General features: G+C 46.5%; 1 protein-coding gene across 2 annotated transcripts in view; it reads left to right on the top strand.

Moving 5' to 3' along the window:
* Nucleotides 1-19,443, top strand: part of STK33 (serine/threonine kinase 33) — a 94,911-nt gene that overhangs the window by 56,584 nt on the left and 18,884 nt on the right. For both annotated transcript variants that reach the window (XM_073603975.1, XM_073603976.1), the window contains exons 3-8: nt 5,479-5,592; nt 9,416-9,520; nt 10,388-10,526; nt 14,008-14,096; nt 14,426-14,513; nt 17,350-17,425. In XM_073603975.1, coding sequence (XP_073460076.1) covers nt 5,479-5,592; nt 9,416-9,520; nt 10,388-10,526; nt 14,008-14,096; nt 14,426-14,513; nt 17,350-17,425 — 611 coding nt within the window. The remainder of the gene's footprint in view (nt 1-5,478; nt 5,593-9,415; nt 9,521-10,387; nt 10,527-14,007; nt 14,097-14,425; nt 14,514-17,349; nt 17,426-19,443) is intronic.

The raw sequence follows: 19,443 nt of genomic DNA, 5'->3' as shown, positions 1-19,443 counted from the left end.
ACCTGCGCCATCCAATACACATGTCCATCCTTTCCAGGGTCTGATCATTACTGATTGGACATAGATTGGTTGAGAAGAGAAGAATCCCCTCCAGGTCCGTTGTGTGTGTTACCTTGCTGGTAAAGCACCTTGTCTCCTCGTTGGGGGGAACATGAACCTCGTCCAAACAACCCAGATCCAGTGGTTGTGGTGGCCTGCAAGCTTATCAGAATCTGGAAGCCCCTTTAACAATAAGGGGGTCCCCAGATGTTACCCCTCCCCCCATGTAAATGAGTAAGGGGTATGTAGTACCTCTATTCTCTCACACAAAATGTAAACCATAAAAAAAAAAACCCAGACACCATTTTTGACAATTTCTCTATTAAAGAAAGGGAAAAAACCTCCCACAATGTATACCCACCATCAATCACATTGTCCACTAATGCAAATCCACCGGAAACACGATGAACGATGCCGACCCTCCAAAAGATAAAAACCCCAATGCTAACCGACACATCCAATCCCATCGCTTCACTCAGGGTGCACCTAGTCCGTGATCTGACACTCTCGGGGTCCGGGGTGCGTGTGTCGCCGGTGGTCTCCTCGATGTCTGCAGGCACCTGCCGATTGTTCAGTACACGGGCAGAATGGCGATCGGCCTATTTAAAAAAGGCAGATTGCCATTCTGTCAGTAGGAAAGACATTAATCCTGACATGGATCAATGCCTTCCCTTAGTAAAAGCACCTCCCCCCACAGTACACAAGCACCGGCTAGGAACACATTTAACCTTTTGATTGCCCCCTGATGTTAACCCCTTCCCAGCCAGTGTCATTAGTACAGTGACAGTGCATATTTTTAGCACTGATCACTGTATTAGTGTCACTGGTCCCCAAAAAGTGTCAAAAGTGTCAGTTAGTGCCTGATTTGTCCACCGCAATGTCGCAGTCCCGCTATAAGTCGCTGATCGCCGCCATTACTAGTATAAAAAATAAAAATATCTCATAGTTTGTAGACGCTATAACTTTTTGCGCAAACCAATCAATAAACACTTTTTGGGATTTTTCTTTGCCAAAAATATGTAGCAGAATACATATTAACCTAAATTGATGTAGAAATTCATTTTTTTCAGTTGTTTTTTTTTTTTATGTTTTATAGCAGAATATAAAAATGTAGTTTTGTTTTCAAAATTGTCTGTCTTTTTGTTTTGTTTACAGCGCAAAAAATAAAAACCGCAGAGGTGATCAAATACCACAAAAAGAAAGCTCTATTTGTGGGAATAAAAAGGGACATCAATTTTATTTGGGTACAACATCGCACGACCGCCTAATTGTCAGTTAAAATAACGTAGTGCCGGATCGCAAAAATTGGTCTGGTCATAAAGGGGGGTAAATCTTCCTGAAGCTGAAGTGGTTAACGTATATTTACACGTTTCACGTTGAAAAACATGCAAAAATAAAAATGTATTTTATTTGTAAATAACTTTTCAATGCTTTGTACTAGGGTTGCACCGATACTAATATTGGTATCGGTGCCGATACGGAGTATTTATATTTAGGTATCGGTACTCGTGCAAATGCACCGATACCTGAAACCGATACTTTCAGGCTCGGCTCTTTGAGCTGTCATCAGGTCTCCCCTGTGTTAAAGAAGTCCGGTAATTGGAGCTGTCAAAAAAAAAAAAAAGAGCAGCCGGCAATGTTTATTAACAACCACTGAAACACTAAAATTAAAAGAAACATTGTTTCTTTTTGTATCTTTCTGTTTCTTTATCTGCAGATCAAAGGGATGAACAAATGTTCCTCTGTTTAACCCCTTAATTTACTCTAATCAGCCTTAATTAACTCCCTATTCTCCTCCATTTAATTATTATTTCCCAGCTTTTTTTTTTTTTTCGTTCACATCTATTTTACAAACGATAAAAAAATGAAAACTTTTTTTTTTTGTTTGTTTGTGAATATTTTTACACATATATATTAACATATATTTACACATTTCACATTGAAAAAGTGCAAAATTAAAAAAAAAAAATCTATTTCATTTGTAAATAACTTTTCAATGCTTTGTAACATTGCTGACAGATGAAGTGAAAACAAAACAGTTGCCGGCAGGTATCGGTAGTTGGTATCGGCGAGTACGAAAAAAAGTATCGGTACTTGTAAAAAAAAAAAAAATGGTATCTGTACAATGATGCGAATAAAGTTTTCTGTTTTTTTTTTTTTTTTTTTTGCGTTCTGAGGAGATCCAATTTTAAGTGTTCTATCTTTGAATCAGAGAGCAGTGATTGGCCGGGGTATAGACAGTCACTTGTAAGGGCTACCAGGTGGTAATAAGTGATGGCCTTGTCTTAGTACCTTTCCCAGATCTTTAATAACATGTCGGCATTCAGTCCCTCTGCCTGCCATTGTATTGTCACCTTCTTGTCACCCCCCCCCCCCCCCCGGCCAGGATGGTTGTCGCAGTAACACAAGACGCTCGCTGCCAATGACACGCAATGAGGAGCCGAGCCGCGTGTTACACACAATGGAAATTCCTCACCTCCATTCTGGATGGACCATAATTATCATTCTAGTTCTAGCTGTCCAACCCCATTATTAGTCCTGATTGTAGGTGCTGAAGCCTCAGGCCCTTCACACGCGCTGTCCGTCATCCTTCATTGACGGATGAAAAACGGACATCAATGCATCCCTATTGAAAAACTGATGTAAATGGATGATCATCCATTTACAGATGTGCTCATAAGTTTACATACCCTGGCAGAATTTATGATTTCTTGGCCATTTTTTAGAGAATATGATTAATAACACAAAAACTTTTCCTTCACTCATGGTTAGAGTTTGGCTGAAGCCATTTATTATCAATCATGTGTTTACTCTTTTTATATCATAATCACAACAGAAACTACCCAAATATACCTGATCAAAAGTTTACATACCCTGGTGATTTTGGCCTGATAACATGCACACAAGTTGACACAAAGGGGGTTTGAATGACTATTAAAGGTAACCATCCTCACCTGTGATCTGTTTGCTTGTAATTAGTGTGTGTATAAAAGGTCAATGAGTTTCTGGACTCCTGACAGACCCTTGCATCTTTCATCCAGTGCTGCACTGACGTTTCTAGATTCTGAGTCATGGGGAAAGCAAAAAGAATTGTCAAAGGATCTGAGGGAAAAGGTAGTTGAACTGTATAAAACAGGAAAGGGATATAAAAAGACATCCAAGAAATTGAGAATGCCAATCAGCAGTGTTCAAACTCTAATCAAGAAGTGGAAAATGAGGGGTTCTGTTGAAACCAATCCACGGTCATGTAGACCAACTAAAATTTCAGCCACAACTGCCAGGAAAATTGTTTGGGATGCAAAGAAAACCCCACAAATAACTTCAGGTGAAATACAGGACCCTCTGAAAACATGTGGTGTGTCTGTTTCATGTTGCACAATAAGGAGGCACTTGAAGAAAGATGGGCTGCATGGTCGAGTCTCCAGAAGAAAGACATTACTACACAAATGCCACAAAGTATCCCGCTTACTATACACCAAACAGCACAGAGACAAGCCTCAAACCTTCTGCCACAAAGTCATTTGAAGTGATGAGACCAAAATTGAGCTTTTTGGCCACAACCATAAACACTACATTTGGAGAGGAGTCAACAAGGCCTATGATGAAAGGTCCACCATCCCTACTGTGAAACACGGAGGTGGATCGCTGATGTTTTGGGGATGTGTGAGCTACAAAGGCACAGGAAATTTGGTCAAAATTGACGGCAAGATGAATGCAGTATGTTATCAAAAAATGCTGGAGGAACATTTGCATTCATCAGCCAGGAAGCTGCACATGGGACGTACTTGGACATTCCAACATGACAATGATCCAAAACACAAGGCCAAGTCCACCTGTCATTGGCTACAGCAGAATAAAGTGAAGGTTCTGGAGTGGCCATCTCAGTCTCCTGACCTCAATATCATTGAGCCCCTCTGGGGAGATCTCAAACGTGCCGTTCATGCAAGACAGCCCAAGAATTTACAGGAACTGGAGGACTTTTGCCAAGAGGAACCATCTGAGAAGATAAAGAGCCTCATCCACAAATACCACAAAAGACTTCAAGCTGTCATTGATGTTAATGGGGCAATACACGGTATTAAGAACTGGGGTACGTAAACTTTTGATCAGGGTCATTTGGGTAGTTTTTGTTGTCATTATGATACAAAAAGAGTAAACACAGTTGATTGATAATAAATGGCTTCAGCCAAACACTAACCATGAGTGAGAGAAAAGTTTTTGTGTTATCATTCATATTCTCTGAAAAATGGCCAAGAAATCATAAATTCTGCCAGGGTATGTAAACTTATGAGCACTACTGTACATCAGTTTACATCCACATCCGTCATCAGCTGTTTTTTTAAACTGATCAAAGCTCTATTTTTTTTTTTTCGTTAAAAAAAACAGATCGGAAACTCGCAAATGGTGCATTTTTCATCTGTTTTTTGCATTGGCAGTGGATGTAAAAAAAACGGATGCAAAACTGATGAGCACGGATGAAAAACGAATAAAAAACGGATGAAAAACGAATGAATACTTCACCCGTTTTGACATGACTGATCCGATGAAACGAATGGTCCGCATGTGTGAAAGAGGCCTGAGATGCTGGTCATACACTATACGAAAAAATCGGCCGAACCCATTTTCAAAAACGAAGATTTGGCCGTGAGCGGAAACGATAGTGCCATCATGTAATAAATCGTTCAGTGGACATAAATGAATGCATTTTTTGTTCGTTTTTATACATATACTTAGTGCAGACAGTTCGGACGGCAAACACATTAACCTTTCAATTTATCGTTCGTTCGGCAGAAAATTTCCAAACTTGTCCTTCGTGTTTTCGGCTCCAAAACGTCCCAACGATTATCGATTTTGTGCCCATTAACTGACCGACAAACGAACAAATTTTGGCTGATATTTCATACAGTGTGTGGCCAGCATTAGACTCATTTCACACTGTGGCAGTTTTCAGGCATTTTAGCTAAAACGATGGTAAAGCGCCCCTAAAACGAGCAGTGCTTTACTGCCAAGCGTCAGCGACTTCAGTGTGAGAGAGGTCTTACTCTTCCGCTTTTTCATGTTTTGCCTGCAGCTTTTTACGGTTGTGAACTTGCAGAGCTGCACTCACATACTGATGGCTTATTTACTTGTTTAGAATCTACAACTCCCAGCAACTCCTTCAATAAGATATTGTGAATGGCCAAATTCACTGTTCCTATGATTTCCCTTTTGTCCTTATATTACAAATGTGCTGCAAGAGGAGTGAGACTCCTTTTCTTGGACTCACAATAGTTACCAGGGAATGACCTCAAAATTCACAAACCTCTGAGTGATATTACTGTCATGTAATAATACGGCTCTCTGCCTCTCCTCCCTGTAGCTCTCTCTTTCCCTCCCACTCTCTTCCCTCTCCTTACCCGTCTCTATTTATATCCAATTATATTATTTGTATTATTTCAGCAAATTTACACCTTCGGGAAGAAGCTGGGAGAGGGGAGCTTTGGCGTTGTGATTGAAGCCACACACAATGAAAGTGGAAAGAAGTGGGCCATTAAGAAAGTCAACCGAGAAAAGGTGAGACTGAAATCAGTGCAGATAGACGTTTCCTCCTCTAACCAATCTCCTTCCTCCTATAATTCCCTTCCTTCTTTGCTCAGTGTAAATAGACGTGTCCTTCACCAATCCCCTTCCTTCCCTCAATATAGATAGATGTGTCCTCCTTCAATCCCCTTCCTTCTCTCAGTGTAGATAGAAGTGTCCTACACCAATCCCCTTCCTTCTCTCAGTGTAGATAGACATGTCCTCCACCAATCCCCTTCCTTCTCTCAGTGTAGATAGACATGTCCTCCACCAATCTACTTCCTTCTCTCAGTGTAGATAGTTGTGTCCTCCACCAACCCCCTTCCTTTTCTCAGTGTAGATAGACATGTCCTCCACCAATCCCCTTCCTTCTCTCGGTGTAGATAGACATGTCCTCCACCAATCTACTTCCTTCTCTCAGTGTAGATAGTTGTGTCCTCCACCAATCTACTTCCTTCTCTCAGTGTAGATAGTTGTGTCCTCCACCAACCCCCTTCCTTTTCTCAGTGTAGATAGACATGTCCTCCACCAATCCCCTTCCTTCTCTCAGTGTAGATAGACATGTCCTCCACCAATCTACTTCCTTCTCTCAGTGTAGATAGTTGTGTCCTCCACCAATCCCCTTCCTTTTCTCAGTGTAGATAGACATGTCCTCCACCAATCCCCTTCCTTCTCTCAGTGTAGATAGATATGTCCTCCACCAATCCCCTTCCTTCTCTCAGTGTAGATAGACATGTCCTCCACCAATCCCCTTCCTTCTCTCAGTGTAGATAGACATGTCCTCCACCAATCTACTTCCTTCTCTCAGTGTAGATAGTTGTGTCCTCCACCAACCCCCTTCCTTTTCTCAGTGTAGATAGACATGTCCTCCACCAATCCCCTTCCTTCTCTCGGTGTAGATAGACATGTCCTCCACCAATCTACTTCCTTCTCTCAGTGTAGATAGTTGTGTCCTCCACCAATCTACTTCCTTCTCTCAGTGTAGATAGTTGTGTCCTCCACCAACCCCCTTCCTTTTCTCAGTGTAGATAGACATGTCCTCCACCAATCCCCTTCCTTCTCTCAGTGTAGATAGACATGTCCTCCACCAAACCCCTTCCTTCTCTCAGTGTAGATAAATGTGTCCTCCACCAATCCCCTTCCTTCTCTCAGTGTAGATAGTTGTGTCCTCCACTGAACCCCTTTCTTCTCTCAGTGTAGATAGACATGTCCTCCACCAATCCCCTTCCTTCTCTCAGTGTAGATAGATGTATCCTCCACCAATCTCCTTCCTTCTCTCAGTGTAGATAGACGTGTCCTCAACCAATCCCCTTCCTTTTCTCAGTGTAGATAGACGTGTCCTCAACCAATCCCCTTCCATCTCTCAGTGTAGATAAATGTGTCCTCAACCAATCCCCTTCCTTCTCTTAGTGTAGATAAATGTGTCCTCCACCAGTCCTCTTCCTTCTCTCAGTGTAGATAGACGTGTCCTCAACCAATCCCCTTCCTTCTCTCAGTGTAGATAGACGTGTCCTCCACCACCAATCCCCTTCCTTCTCTCAGTGTAGATAGTTGTGTCCTCCACCAATCTCCTTCCTTCTCTCAGTGTAGATAGACATGTCCTCCACCAAACCCCTCCCTTCTCTCAGTGTAGATAAATGTGTCCTCCACCAATCTCCTTCCTTCTCTCAGTGTAGATAAATGTGTCCTCCACTGATCCCCTTTCTTCTCTCAGTGTAGATAGACGTGTCCTCAACCAATCCCCTTCCTTCTCTCATTGTAGATAGACATGTCCTCCAGCAATCTACTTCCTTTTCTAAGTGTAGATAGACGTGTCCTCCACCAATCTACTTCCTTCTCTCAGTGTAGATAGATGTGTCCTCCACCAATCTACTTCCTTCTCTCAGTGTAGATAGATGTGTCCTCCACCAATCTACTTCCTTCTCTAAGTGTAGATAGACGTGTCCTCCACCAATCTACTTCCTTCTCTAAGTGTAGATAGACGTGTCCTCCACCAATCTACTTCCTTCTCTAAGTGTAGATAGACGTGTCCTCCACCAATCTACTTCCTTTTCTCAGTGTAGATAGACATGTCCTCCACCAATCCCCTTCCTTCTCTCGGTGTAGATAGACATGTCCTCCACCAATCTACTTCCTTCTCTCAGTGTAGATAGTTGTGTCCTCCACCAATCTACTTCCTTCTCTCAGTGTAGATAGTTGTGTCCTCCACCAACCCCCTTCCTTTTCTCAGTGTAGATAGACATGTCCTCCACCAATCTACTTCCTTCTCTCAGTGTAGATAGTTGTGTCCTCCACCAATCCCCTTCCTTTTCTCAGTGTAGATAGACATGTCCTCCACCAATCCCCTTCCTTCTCTCAGTGTAGATAGATATGTCCTCCACCAATCCCCTTCCTTCTCTCAGTGTAGATAGACATGTCCTCCACCAATCCCCTTCCTTCTCTCAGTGTAGATAGACATGTCCTCCACCAATCTACTTCCTTCTCTCAGTGTAGATAGTTGTGTCCTCCACCAACCCCCTTCCTTTTCTCAGTGTAGATAGACATGTCCTCCACCAATCCCCTTCCTTCTCTCGGTGTAGATAGACATGTCCTCCACCAATCTACTTCCTTCTCTCAGTGTAGATAGTTGTGTCCTCCACCAATCTACTTCCTTCTCTCAGTGTAGATAGTTGTGTCCTCCACCAACCCCCTTCCTTTTCTCAGTGTAGATAGACATGTCCTCCACCAATCCCCTTCCTTCTCTCAGTGTAGATAGACATGTCCTCCACCAAACCCCTTCCTTCTCTCAGTGTAGATAAATGTGTCCTCCACCAATCCCCTTCCTTCTCTCAGTGTAGATAGTTGTGTCCTCCACTGAACCCCTTTCTTCTCTCAGTGTAGATAGACATGTCCTCCACCAATCCCCTTCCTTCTCTCAGTGTAGATAGATGTATCCTCCACCAATCTCCTTCCTTCTCTCAGTGTAGATAGACGTGTCCTCAACCAATCCCCTTCCTTTTCTCAGTGTAGATAGACGTGTCCTCAACCAATCCCCTTCCATCTCTCAGTGTAGATAAATGTGTCCTCAACCAATCCCCTTCCTTCTCTTAGTGTAGATAAATGTGTCCTCCACCAGTCCTCTTCCTTCTCTCAGTGTAGATAGACGTGTCCTCAACCAATCCCCTTCCTTCTCTCAGTGTAGATAGACGTGTCCTCCACCACCAATCCCCTTCCTTCTCTCAGTGTAGATAGTTGTGTCCTCCACCAATCTCCTTCCTTCTCTCAGTGTAGATAGACATGTCCTCCACCAAACCCCTCCCTTCTCTCAGTGTAGATAAATGTGTCCTCCACCAATCTCCTTCCTTCTCTCAGTGTAGATAAATGTGTCCTCCACTGATCCCCTTTCTTCTCTCAGTGTAGATAGACGTGTCCTCAACCAATCCCCTTCCTTCTCTCATTGTAGATAGACATGTCCTCCAGCAATCTACTTCCTTTTCTAAGTGTAGATAGACGTGTCCTCCACCAATCTACTTCCCTCTCTCAGTGTAGATAGATGTGTCCTCCACCAATCTACTTCCTTCTCTAAGTGTAGATAGACGTGTCCTCCACCAATCTACTTCCTTCTCTCAGTGTAGATAGATGTGTCCTCCACCAATCCCCTTTGTTCTCTAAGTGTAAATAGACTTGTCCTCCGCCAATCCCTCTTCCTTCTCTCAGTGTAGATAGACATGTCCTCCACCAATCCCCTTCCTTCTCTGGCAGTGAAATATCTTCTCCTCAGAGTGATCATTTAATGTGTGAAATAGTAGAATTATGAGGGATGATTTTGGTTCTCTAGGCCGGGAGCTCCACTGTCAAGCTGCTGGAACGTGAAGTCTCCATCTTGAAGAGAGTCAATCATGAACATATCATCCACCTGGAGGAAGTCTTCGAGACCCCCAAGGTCAGCCTCTCCACCAGTCTTTCAATCATCTTCATTCCAGAGGGGTTAGGGAGGAAACCTCATTGTTGTGTGTTCTCCATTCCTCGATTCGTCTCTCTGGCTCCGCCCACTGTAGGGATCACCTGTTGATCAGACATAGTAAATGCTACAAACTTGTATCAACCGAGGGCAATCCACATGAATAAAATAGACTGTTATTGTAGAGATAATTATTATTATTTAAGGTACCTATATAGTGCCGTCAATTTACGCAGCGCTTTAAATATACATTGTACATTCACATCTATTAAAGTGCACCTGTCACTAACTTTACAAGTCTCCATAAATAATTTCCTGAAGTGTCACAATATACAGAAACATGATCATTGTTCAGAAAACCTTCACCTTTTATCAGAAATAAGCCGTCCTTGAGATCCAATCAGTGACTTTGCCTAGGCTGAGATGATGTCATCAGTCTGCTGCAGGCAGGAGGAAGCATTTCCTCAGTCTCCCCTCCCCCATTGATCAGACTGTACATTGTAACTTTGCCTAACCTGAGATGATGTAATCAGTCTGCTGCACACCTGAATGTGTCCTTGTATAACCTTTCTGTAATCCCCTGAACAGCACCCTCAATTAGAGAGAAGTCAGGCTTTGCTGCATTGTGCTGTGCTGCCAGTCTAACACAGGGGACATTCTTACAGGAGGGGGGTGGGGGACACATATATGACCTCATAATTGAATTGTCCAATGACCAAGCCAGTATCATTCAGTACACTGAGAACATTTCTATGTCTGTCACATATTGTGGCGTGGTTGGGAAATGCGGTTGTGTCACCTGCGTCAGTCTCTGACGGAACGTATTAGGTTTGGTGGTTTGTCTTGCAGCGGATGTACCTGGTGATGGAGCTCTGCGAGGGCGGTGAGCTGCAGAAGATCCTCCTGCGCAGAAAGCACTTTTCAGAGACAGAAACCAGACACATTATTCACAGCTTGGCCTCCGCTATCACCTACCTGCACAAGAAAGGTAAGTGCACATCATATCATATACTGTTCAGAATCCTGACACTGGGGCCCCGGGTTGTATTCACTGCTGAGGACAGGGGGGCCTGGGCTCTATTCATTGCTGAGGACACCTAGGCCCTGGTCTCTATTTACTGCTGAGGACGCTGGGGCCCAGGCTCTATTCACTGCTGAGGACACTGGGGCCCCGTGCTCTATTTACTGCTGAGGACACTGGGGCCCCGTGCTCTATTCACTGCTGAGGACACTGGGGCCCCGTGCTCTATTCGCTGCTTAGGACACTGGGGCCCCATGCTCTATTCACTGCTGAGGACACTGGGGCCCCGTGCTCTATTCACTGCTGAGGACACTGGGGCCCCGTGCTCTATTCACTGCTGAGGACACTGGGACCCCAGGCCTATTCACTGCTGAGGACACTGGGGCCCCGTGCTCTATTCACTGCTGAGGACACTGAGACCCCAGGCCTATTCACTGCTGAGGACACTGGGGCCCCGTGCTCTATTCACTGCTGAGGACACTGGGGCCCCGTGCTCTATTCACTGCTGTGGACACTGGGGCCCCGTGCTCTATTCACTGCTGAGGACACCGAGGCCCTGGGCTCTATTCATTGCTGAGGACACAGAGGCCCTGGGCTCTATTCACTGCTGAGGACACTGGGGCCCCGTGCTCTATTCACTGCTTTGGACACTGGGGCCTCGTGCTCTATTCACTACTGAGGACACTGGGCCCCGTGCTCTATTCACTGCTGAGGACACTGGGGCCCCGTGCTCTATTCACTGCTGAGGACACTGGGGCCCGTGCTCTATTCACTGCTGAGGACACTGGGGCCCCGTGCTCTATTCACTGCTGAGGACACTGGGGCCCCGTGCTCTATTCACTGCTGAGGACAGTGGGGCCTTGGGCTCTATTCACTGCTGAGGACCCTGAGGCCCTGGGCTCTATTAATTGCTGAGGACCCCGAGGCCCTGGCCTCTATTCATTGCTGAGGACCCCGAGGCCCTGGGCTCTATTCATTGCTGAGGACACCGAGGCCCTGGGCTCTATTCATTGCTGAGGACACTGGGGCCCCATGCTCTATTCACTGCTGAGGACACTGGGGCCCTGTGCTCTATTTACTGCTGAGGATGCTGGGGCCTTGTGCTCTATTCACTGCTGAGGACACTGGGGCCCCGTGCTCTATTCACTGCTGAGGACACTGGGGCCCCGTGCTCTATTCATTGCTGAGGACAGGGGGCCTGTGCTCTATTCACTGCTGAGGACAGGGGGCCTGTGCTCTATTCACTGCTGAGGACACTGGGGCCCCGTGCTCTATTCACTGCTGAGGACACTGGGACCCCAGGCCTATTCACTGCTGAGGACACTGGGGCCCCGTGCTCTATTCACTGCTGAGGACACTGGGACCCCAGGCCTATTCACTGCTGAGGACACTGGGGCCCCGTGCTCTATTCACTGCTGAGGACACTGGGGCCCCGTGCTCTATTCACTGCTGAGGACACTGGGGCCCCGTGCTCTATTCACTGCTGAGGACACTGGGGCCCCGTGCTCTATTTACTGCTGAGGACACTGGGGCCTCAGGCTCTATTCACTTCAACAGCTGAGGACACAGTTTGTTCTGAAAATGTTCTCATTGTACTCCCTGTCTGTGTGATGGAAGGACTCAAAATGTGGCATCTTGAAGAGTCTTATTGGCCTATTTCCCAATGTTTGAAGTGAGGAGATGTGTAATCTCCTATATGTGATATATAGGAAGTGTCTTTTATTTAGTGCACATTGATATCTGCATCTACCGATCACCAATAACTACTGTGCATCATCAATACTTCATATACAGACAGATAATAATCAGCATCTCCGGCATTCTGCTGCTGCACACTGACTCCCTCTGCTGGACACTGTCATCATCACAGAAAAATGGAACTACTCAATACAGATCCTAAAAGATTGAAACCGTTTAATTCAGACTTTTGTGCTGATAATCTGGAGAGTGGCGGGAATTTATTGTATTGTTCTGTGTGCTGCACATTTCCTCTAGTTATAAATTCACCTGAGCAGCTGCTATTTTTGTTTGATAAAGAGTTAAACCCATTGAGAGGCTCTTCGATATCTCAGAGACTCTGTTGGTAAGATGCGTGCCCATCCCTGTGCTGAGTTCCCGGGTCTGTACACCCGCTGTGCCCATTATGAGGGGTTCCCACCATCCCTGTGCTGAGTTCCCGGATCTGTACACCCGCTGTGCCCATTATGAGGGGTTCTCACCATCCCTGTGCTGAGTTCCCGGGTCTGTACACCCGCTGTGCCCATTATGAGGGGTTCCCACCATCCCTGTGCTGAGTTCCCGGGTCTGTACACCCGCTGTGCCCATTATGAGGGGTTCCCACCATCCCTGTGCTGAGTTCCCGGGTCTGTACACCCTCTGTGCCCATTATGAGGGGTTCCCACCATCCCTGTGCTGAGTTCCCGGGTCTGTACACCCGCTGTGCCCATTATGAGGGGTTCCCACCATCCCTGTGCTGAGTTCCCGGGTCTGTACACCCCGCTGTGCCCATTATGAGGGGTTCCCACCATCCCTATGCTGAGTTCCCGGGTCTGTACACCCGCTGTGCCCATTATGAGGGGTTCCCACCATCCCTGTGCTGAGTTCCCGGGTCTGTACACCCGCTGTGCCCATTATGAGGGGTTCCCACCATCCCTGTGCTGAGTTCCCGGGTCTGTACACCCGCTGTGCCCATTATGAGGGGTTCCCACCATCCCTGTGCTGAGTTCCCGGGTCTGTACACCCGCTGTGCCCATTATGAGGGGATCTCACCATCCCTGTGCTGAGTTCCCGGGTCTGTACACCCGCTGTGCCCATTATGAGGGGTTCTCACCATCCCTGTGCTGAGTTCCCGGGTCTGTACACCCGCTGTGCCCATTATGAGGGGTTCCCACCATCCCTGTGCTGAGTTCCCGGGTCTGTACACCCGCTGTGCCCATTATGAGGGGTTCCCACCATCCCTGTGCTGAGTTCCCGGGTCTGTACACCCGCTGTGCCCATTATGAGGGGTTCCCACATCCCTGTAGGATTTTATATGTATTTTACATTATGTAGAATGTAACTGGAGGAGCCGGGGCACACAATGGTGAACAGGAACACTCTGCGGGAGCAGAGAAATACAAAAATGGGTGGGAACACCCAGAACTCCTCATGGGTGGGAACACCCAGAACTCCTCATGGGTGGGAACACCCAGAACTCCTCATGGGTGGGAACAAAGTGAGGAATTCTGCCAGAGAGAGCTTCAGACATACAGTATAAAGGGGGGATTTGGGGGCTGTAATGTGTCTTTTTAGTCTGTAATGTCCAATCAGATGGTAGATTTCATGTTCTGACCATGGTGGGGGGTGGCGGGGATGACATTGAAGTCTCATTTATGATAAATCTGCCGTACAATATATATTGTTCTATGATCCAGAAGATTCCAGTCCCGGTGTTTGTGTCTCCGCACAGATATCGTCCACAGAGACCTCAAACTGGAGAACATTTTAGTGAAGAGTAACGAGAACCAGCCAGGTGAAGGGATGATGGTAAACATTAAGGTCAGTAAATCTGCGTCTGCGCTCACCCATTCCCACTCTTCTCCGCACCAACGCGGAGCCGTCACCAAGTCACGTCACTTGTTTGTAAGATTTTAAAGGGAAAGTCTTCAGGGAGAAATGAGGATACTTGGCTGTTATGCCTATTCTTTATTTAGATCTGGTGATCTGGGAACACCAGCTTGTAGTGGTAATAAGGAATTCTCAGACACGCCCCCTGCAGGCTCATTGTTGTCTCTGACATACAGGGAATCAGATGTATCAAGAAGTCAGTGATTAGAATGGTGGACAATGGTTCTGGATAAATTTTGTTTTTCTGCTCCCATTGGCAGGTGACGGATTTCGGCTTGGCGGTACAGAAGGGCGGAGTTGGAAGCGAGAACATGTTGCAGGCCACGTGTGGCACTCCTAAATACATGGGTAAGTCTGCATGGGGCCCCCCGCGGGGTCAGGGGAACTCCCAGGATATAACTTTATTAACTACTTGAGTGCCGTGTGATGTCTTAAGATGTCACCACCACCTAGTACTAAGCCCAGGAGCTAAATCGGTCAACATCAAGGCGTGTCATCTTATTGTAGAACACAGAATATATCACCGCAGTGCAATACAATGATTTTGCTTTGTGTTTAAAGGGGGAGGTGCTGTGATGTCATCTGCAAGGGGGAGGTGCTGTGATGTCATCTGCAAGGGGGAGGTGCTGTGATGCCATCTGCAAGGGGGAGGTGCTGTGATGTCATCTGCAAGGGGGAGGTGCTGTGATGTCATCTGCAAGGGGGAGGTGCTGTGATGTCATCTGCACTTCAGCAGTCATCTTCTACCAGTTCAGTTCTCACGCCCGGACACACCTTACAGAGCTGAACAATATTTTTTCCTTTTTTCTAGAATAAACAAGGATTATTTTGGTGATAATTTACTAAAAATAGAGAGTGCAAAATCTGGTGCATCTGTACCAACAGTGGCAGCCGGTGGAATTTTTTTCGGTCAGTCGGTAGCACTTTCCTCTTTTACCAGCGGCTTCCCCCGCTCGGCGGCCTCCCGTTCTCCTGCTCTCCACGGGTCATCGTGGCGATGGCGGCTTCCGTTTTCTCTCTCCTCCTCGGCAGCCAATCGAGAGTCTTCTCTTTTTCGGCCAATCGAAAAAAAAGGTGGAAAACTCACACCCACTTCTGTTCTAATTGGCCGGATTATTGAGGATCGGTGTTACAATAGCGAATATTCATTTGCTGTTGTAACACACCTGGGTGGGCTCCGGTCGCATTCTCTGTGACCCGAGCCCACCCTATTTTGAAGCCTCTGGCTCTAATCAGGTGCAAAAAAAAAAAACCCGGCGCTTTAATTCATCCGTCCGGTGACCTGAAAGGGGCCAGACGCATTAATAGGGGGCGGCTGCGGCAGGCATGGATAGATTCATCCTAAGCATGGATCTATCCACTGCATATAGGGGGTTGGCGTGGAAAGAGGGGGTGCGGCGCTCGGGCACCCATAATGGACTGGCCTCCCCTGGTAGCCAATCAGCTTCCAGGTTTTAGCCTAGGTTCACACTGAGGTCCGGTTTGAAATTGCGCAAGTTCAGCTGAACCGCCATTTCAGACCGACGTCGGGGGGGGGGGGGGGGGGCGATTTGATCGACATCTGTGCGGGTTCATGAACATATGTCTATGTAAATCAATGTTTATAAACAATGTTACTTTGTATCTCTCTATCTCCTGTCTGATCAATGTTTATAAACAATGTTACTTTGTATCTCTCTATCTCCCGTCTGATTAATGTTTATAAACAATGTTACTTTGTATCTCTCTATCTCCTGTCTGATCAATGTTTATAAACAATGTTACTTTGTATCTCTCTATCTCCTATCTGATCAATGTTTATAAACAATGTTACTTTGTATCTCTCTATCTCCTATCTGATCAATGTTTATAAACAATGTTACTTTGTATCTCTCTATCTCCTATCTGATCAATGTTTATAAACAATGTTACTTTGTATCTCTCTATCTCCTATCTGATCAATGTTTATAAACAATGTTACTTTGTATCTCTCTATCTCCTATCTGATCAATGTTTATAAACAATGTTACTTTGTATCTCTCTATCTCCTGTCTGATCAATGTTTATAAACAATGTTACTTTGTATCTCTCTATCTCCTATCTGATCAATGTTTATAAACAATGTTACTTTGTATCTCTCTATCTCCTATCTGATCAATGTTTATAAACAATGTTACTTTGTATCTCTCTATCTCCTGTCTGATCAATGTTTATAAACAATGTTACTTTGTATCTCTCTATCTCCTATCTGATCAATGTTTATAAACAATGTTACTTTGTATCTCTCTATCTCCTGTCTGATCAATGTTTATAAACAATGTTACTTTGTATCTCTCTATCTCCTGTCTGATCAATGTTTATAAACAATGTTACTTTGTATCTCTCTATCTCCCCTCTGAACAATGTTTATAAACAAGGGGGAATGTATCATAGAAGGGTGTGAACATAATGTTGGCAACATTCTTCTAACAAATGGAGTAGATGTGGCTCCTAATTAACAAAAAAGGGGTGTAAGACCCCCTCCTGTCGTTTTCTGCAGGCAGCCTGTAGTGGGTGGAGCCTGCTGGGCCGGCCCCTCCCATAGCTCAGGGAGGATGTAATTGCTACATTTACAATGTAATATTTGGGTTTGCAAAGATATTTGGTGCTCTCAGAAAAGATCGATGTCCTTTATGACTATTGAGGAACGTTTATTAAGTGAAAGTCTTTATGCCCGGAGTTCTCCTTTAACAGACCAGAAGGGAGAATCTGAGAAGCTCATTTCTAGGATTTCCTTTCCGGTGGCCTTTGTGTGATTTCTGCTGGCGGTGAGTTTTGCGCCCGTCTGTCCCGGTGTCATTCATCCGTCCCGCCGGTGTGTGTCGATGTCTCCTGCAGCATCAGCATCCAGAACATCAAAGATTTAACAAGCGCGGCTCGCGATGTCCGCCGTCCCGCGCCCCATCTGTTTCCACAGTCACTCGGAACAATTAAAAAGTCACCGATCATCGGGATATTTATCCAGTCATCGTTTCTGGGAGCGCTGAGCGGGGGGAACTCGAGGGGCCGCTACATAATTCATACAAACATCTGTCCGCTCCCCCCCATCGGGGGAATAAATTAGGGCGATCAGCAGGTTGCGTGCGTTGCCGGTTTAAGCATTTATAAGTGTTTTGTGTATTATTAATATTGTTTTTTTTTTTTTGTTTTTTGCTTCCTCCGGCAGCTCCAGAGATCATCAACGCTCACGAATACACCCAGCAGTGCGATATCTGGAGCATCGGAGTCATCATGTATATGCTGTGAGTGCATCCAACTCCAGACAGTATATGTGTGTGTGTATATATAATATATACTATATTGCCAAAAGTATTGGGACGCCTGCCTTTACACGCACATGAAATTTTATGGTATCCCAGTCTTAGTCCGTAGGGTTCAATATTGAGTTGGCTCCGCCCTTTGCAGCTATAACAGCTTCATCTCTTCTGAGAAGGCCGTCCACAAGGTTTAGGAGGGTCTCTATAGGAATGTTTGACCATTCTTCCAGAAGAGCATTTGTGAGGTCAGGCACTGATGTTGGACAAGAAGACCTGGCTCTCAGTCTGCACTCTAATCCATCCCAAAGGTGTTCTTTTGGGTTGAGGTCAGCACTCTGTGCAGGCCAGTCAAGTTCCTCCACCCCAAACTTGCTCATCCATGTCTTTTATGGACCTTGCTTTGTACACTGGTGGGCAGTCATGTTGGAACAGGAAGGGGCCGTCCCCAAACTGTTCCCACAAAGTTGGGAGCATGAAATGTCTTGGTATGCTGACGCCTTAAGAGTTCCCTTCACTGGAACTAAGGGGCCAAACCCAACCCCTGAAAAACAACCCCCACACCATAATCCCCTCTCCCCCCCCTCACCATAATCCCCCCTCCCCCTCCACCAAATGATTTGGACCAGTGCACAAAGCAAGGTCCATAAAGACATGGAACGGATCAGATATTGGCAGACGTCGGCGGACATGTCACCGCTCCATAGAAGTGAATGGAGAGTTCGATCGGGTCCGCCTGAGAAACTGACAGACAGACCTGATGGGAGCGCTCGTGTGAAAGGGGCCTAAGGATAGACTCACATCTGTGGCTGAGGAACATGTGGGAAATCACATGCGTTCCCAACCCACAGAGAATCGCACTGCACTTTAGCAGATGCATGGGGGTGCCATTGATTCTTAATGGCACCCCCACACATTGGCACCTACAGCACATTTAGCCCCCCATTGCTGTCCTTAGCGCCCCCCACATTACTGTCCTGGGCACCTCCCCTCCTCACATTACAGTCCTCTGCCCCTCCATTACTATCCTGAGCACCCCCCATTATTGTCCTGAGCTCCCCCATTACTGTCTTGAGCCCTACCATTACTGTCTTGGGGCCCCCCCATAACAGTCCTCCACCCTCCTTACCATCCTCAGTAACCCACATTACTGTCCTTAGCCCGCCATTACTGTCCTGAGCCCCCCCTTAACTGTCCTGAGACCCCCATTACTGTCCTGAGCCCCCCATTACTGTCTTAAGCCTCCCCCATTGCTGTCCCGAGCCCCCCATTGCTGTCCCAAGCCCCCCATTACTGTCTTAAGCCTCCCCCATTACTGTCCCGAGCCCCCCATTGCTGTCCCGAGCCCCCCATTGCTGTCCCGAGCCCCCCATTGCTGTCCCAAGCCCCCCATTACTGTCTTAAGCCTCCCCCATTACTGTCCTGAGCCCCCCCTTAACTGTCCTGAGACCCCCATTACTGTCCTGAGCCCCTCATTACTGTCTTGAGCCCTACCATTACTGTCTTGGGGCCCCCCCATAACAGTCCTCAACCCCCCTTACCATCCTCAGTAACCCACATTACTGTCCTTAGCCCGCCATTACTGTCCTGAGCCCCCCCTTAACTGTCCTGAGACTCCCATTACTGTCCTGAGCCCCCCATTACTGTCCTGAGCCCCCCATTACTGTCCTTAGCCCCCCATTACTGTCTTAAGCCTCCCCCATTACTGTCCTGAGCCCCCCTTAACTGTCCTGAGACCCCCATTACTGTCCTGAGCCCCCCATTACTGTCCTGAGCCCCCCATTACTGTCCCGAGCCCCCCATTGCTGTTCCGAGCCCCCCATTACTGTCTTAAGCCTCCCCCATTACTGTCCTGAGCCCCCCCTTAAGTGTCCTGAGCCCCCCATTACTTTCTTGAGCCCCCATTACTGTCTTAAGCCTCCCCCATTACTGTCCTGAGCCCCCCCTTAACTGTCCTGAGCCCCCCATTACTTTCTTGAGCCCCCATTACTGTCTTAAGCCTCCCC

Source organism: Aquarana catesbeiana, linkage group LG11 (genome assembly GCF_042186555.1).
Source record: "Aquarana catesbeiana isolate 2022-GZ linkage group LG11, ASM4218655v1, whole genome shotgun sequence".
NCBI classification, from domain to species: Eukaryota; Metazoa; Chordata; class Amphibia; order Anura; family Ranidae; genus Aquarana; species Aquarana catesbeiana.
Note: the sequence above shows the minus strand (reverse complement) of the source record. Positions and strands in the feature narration are given on the sequence as shown.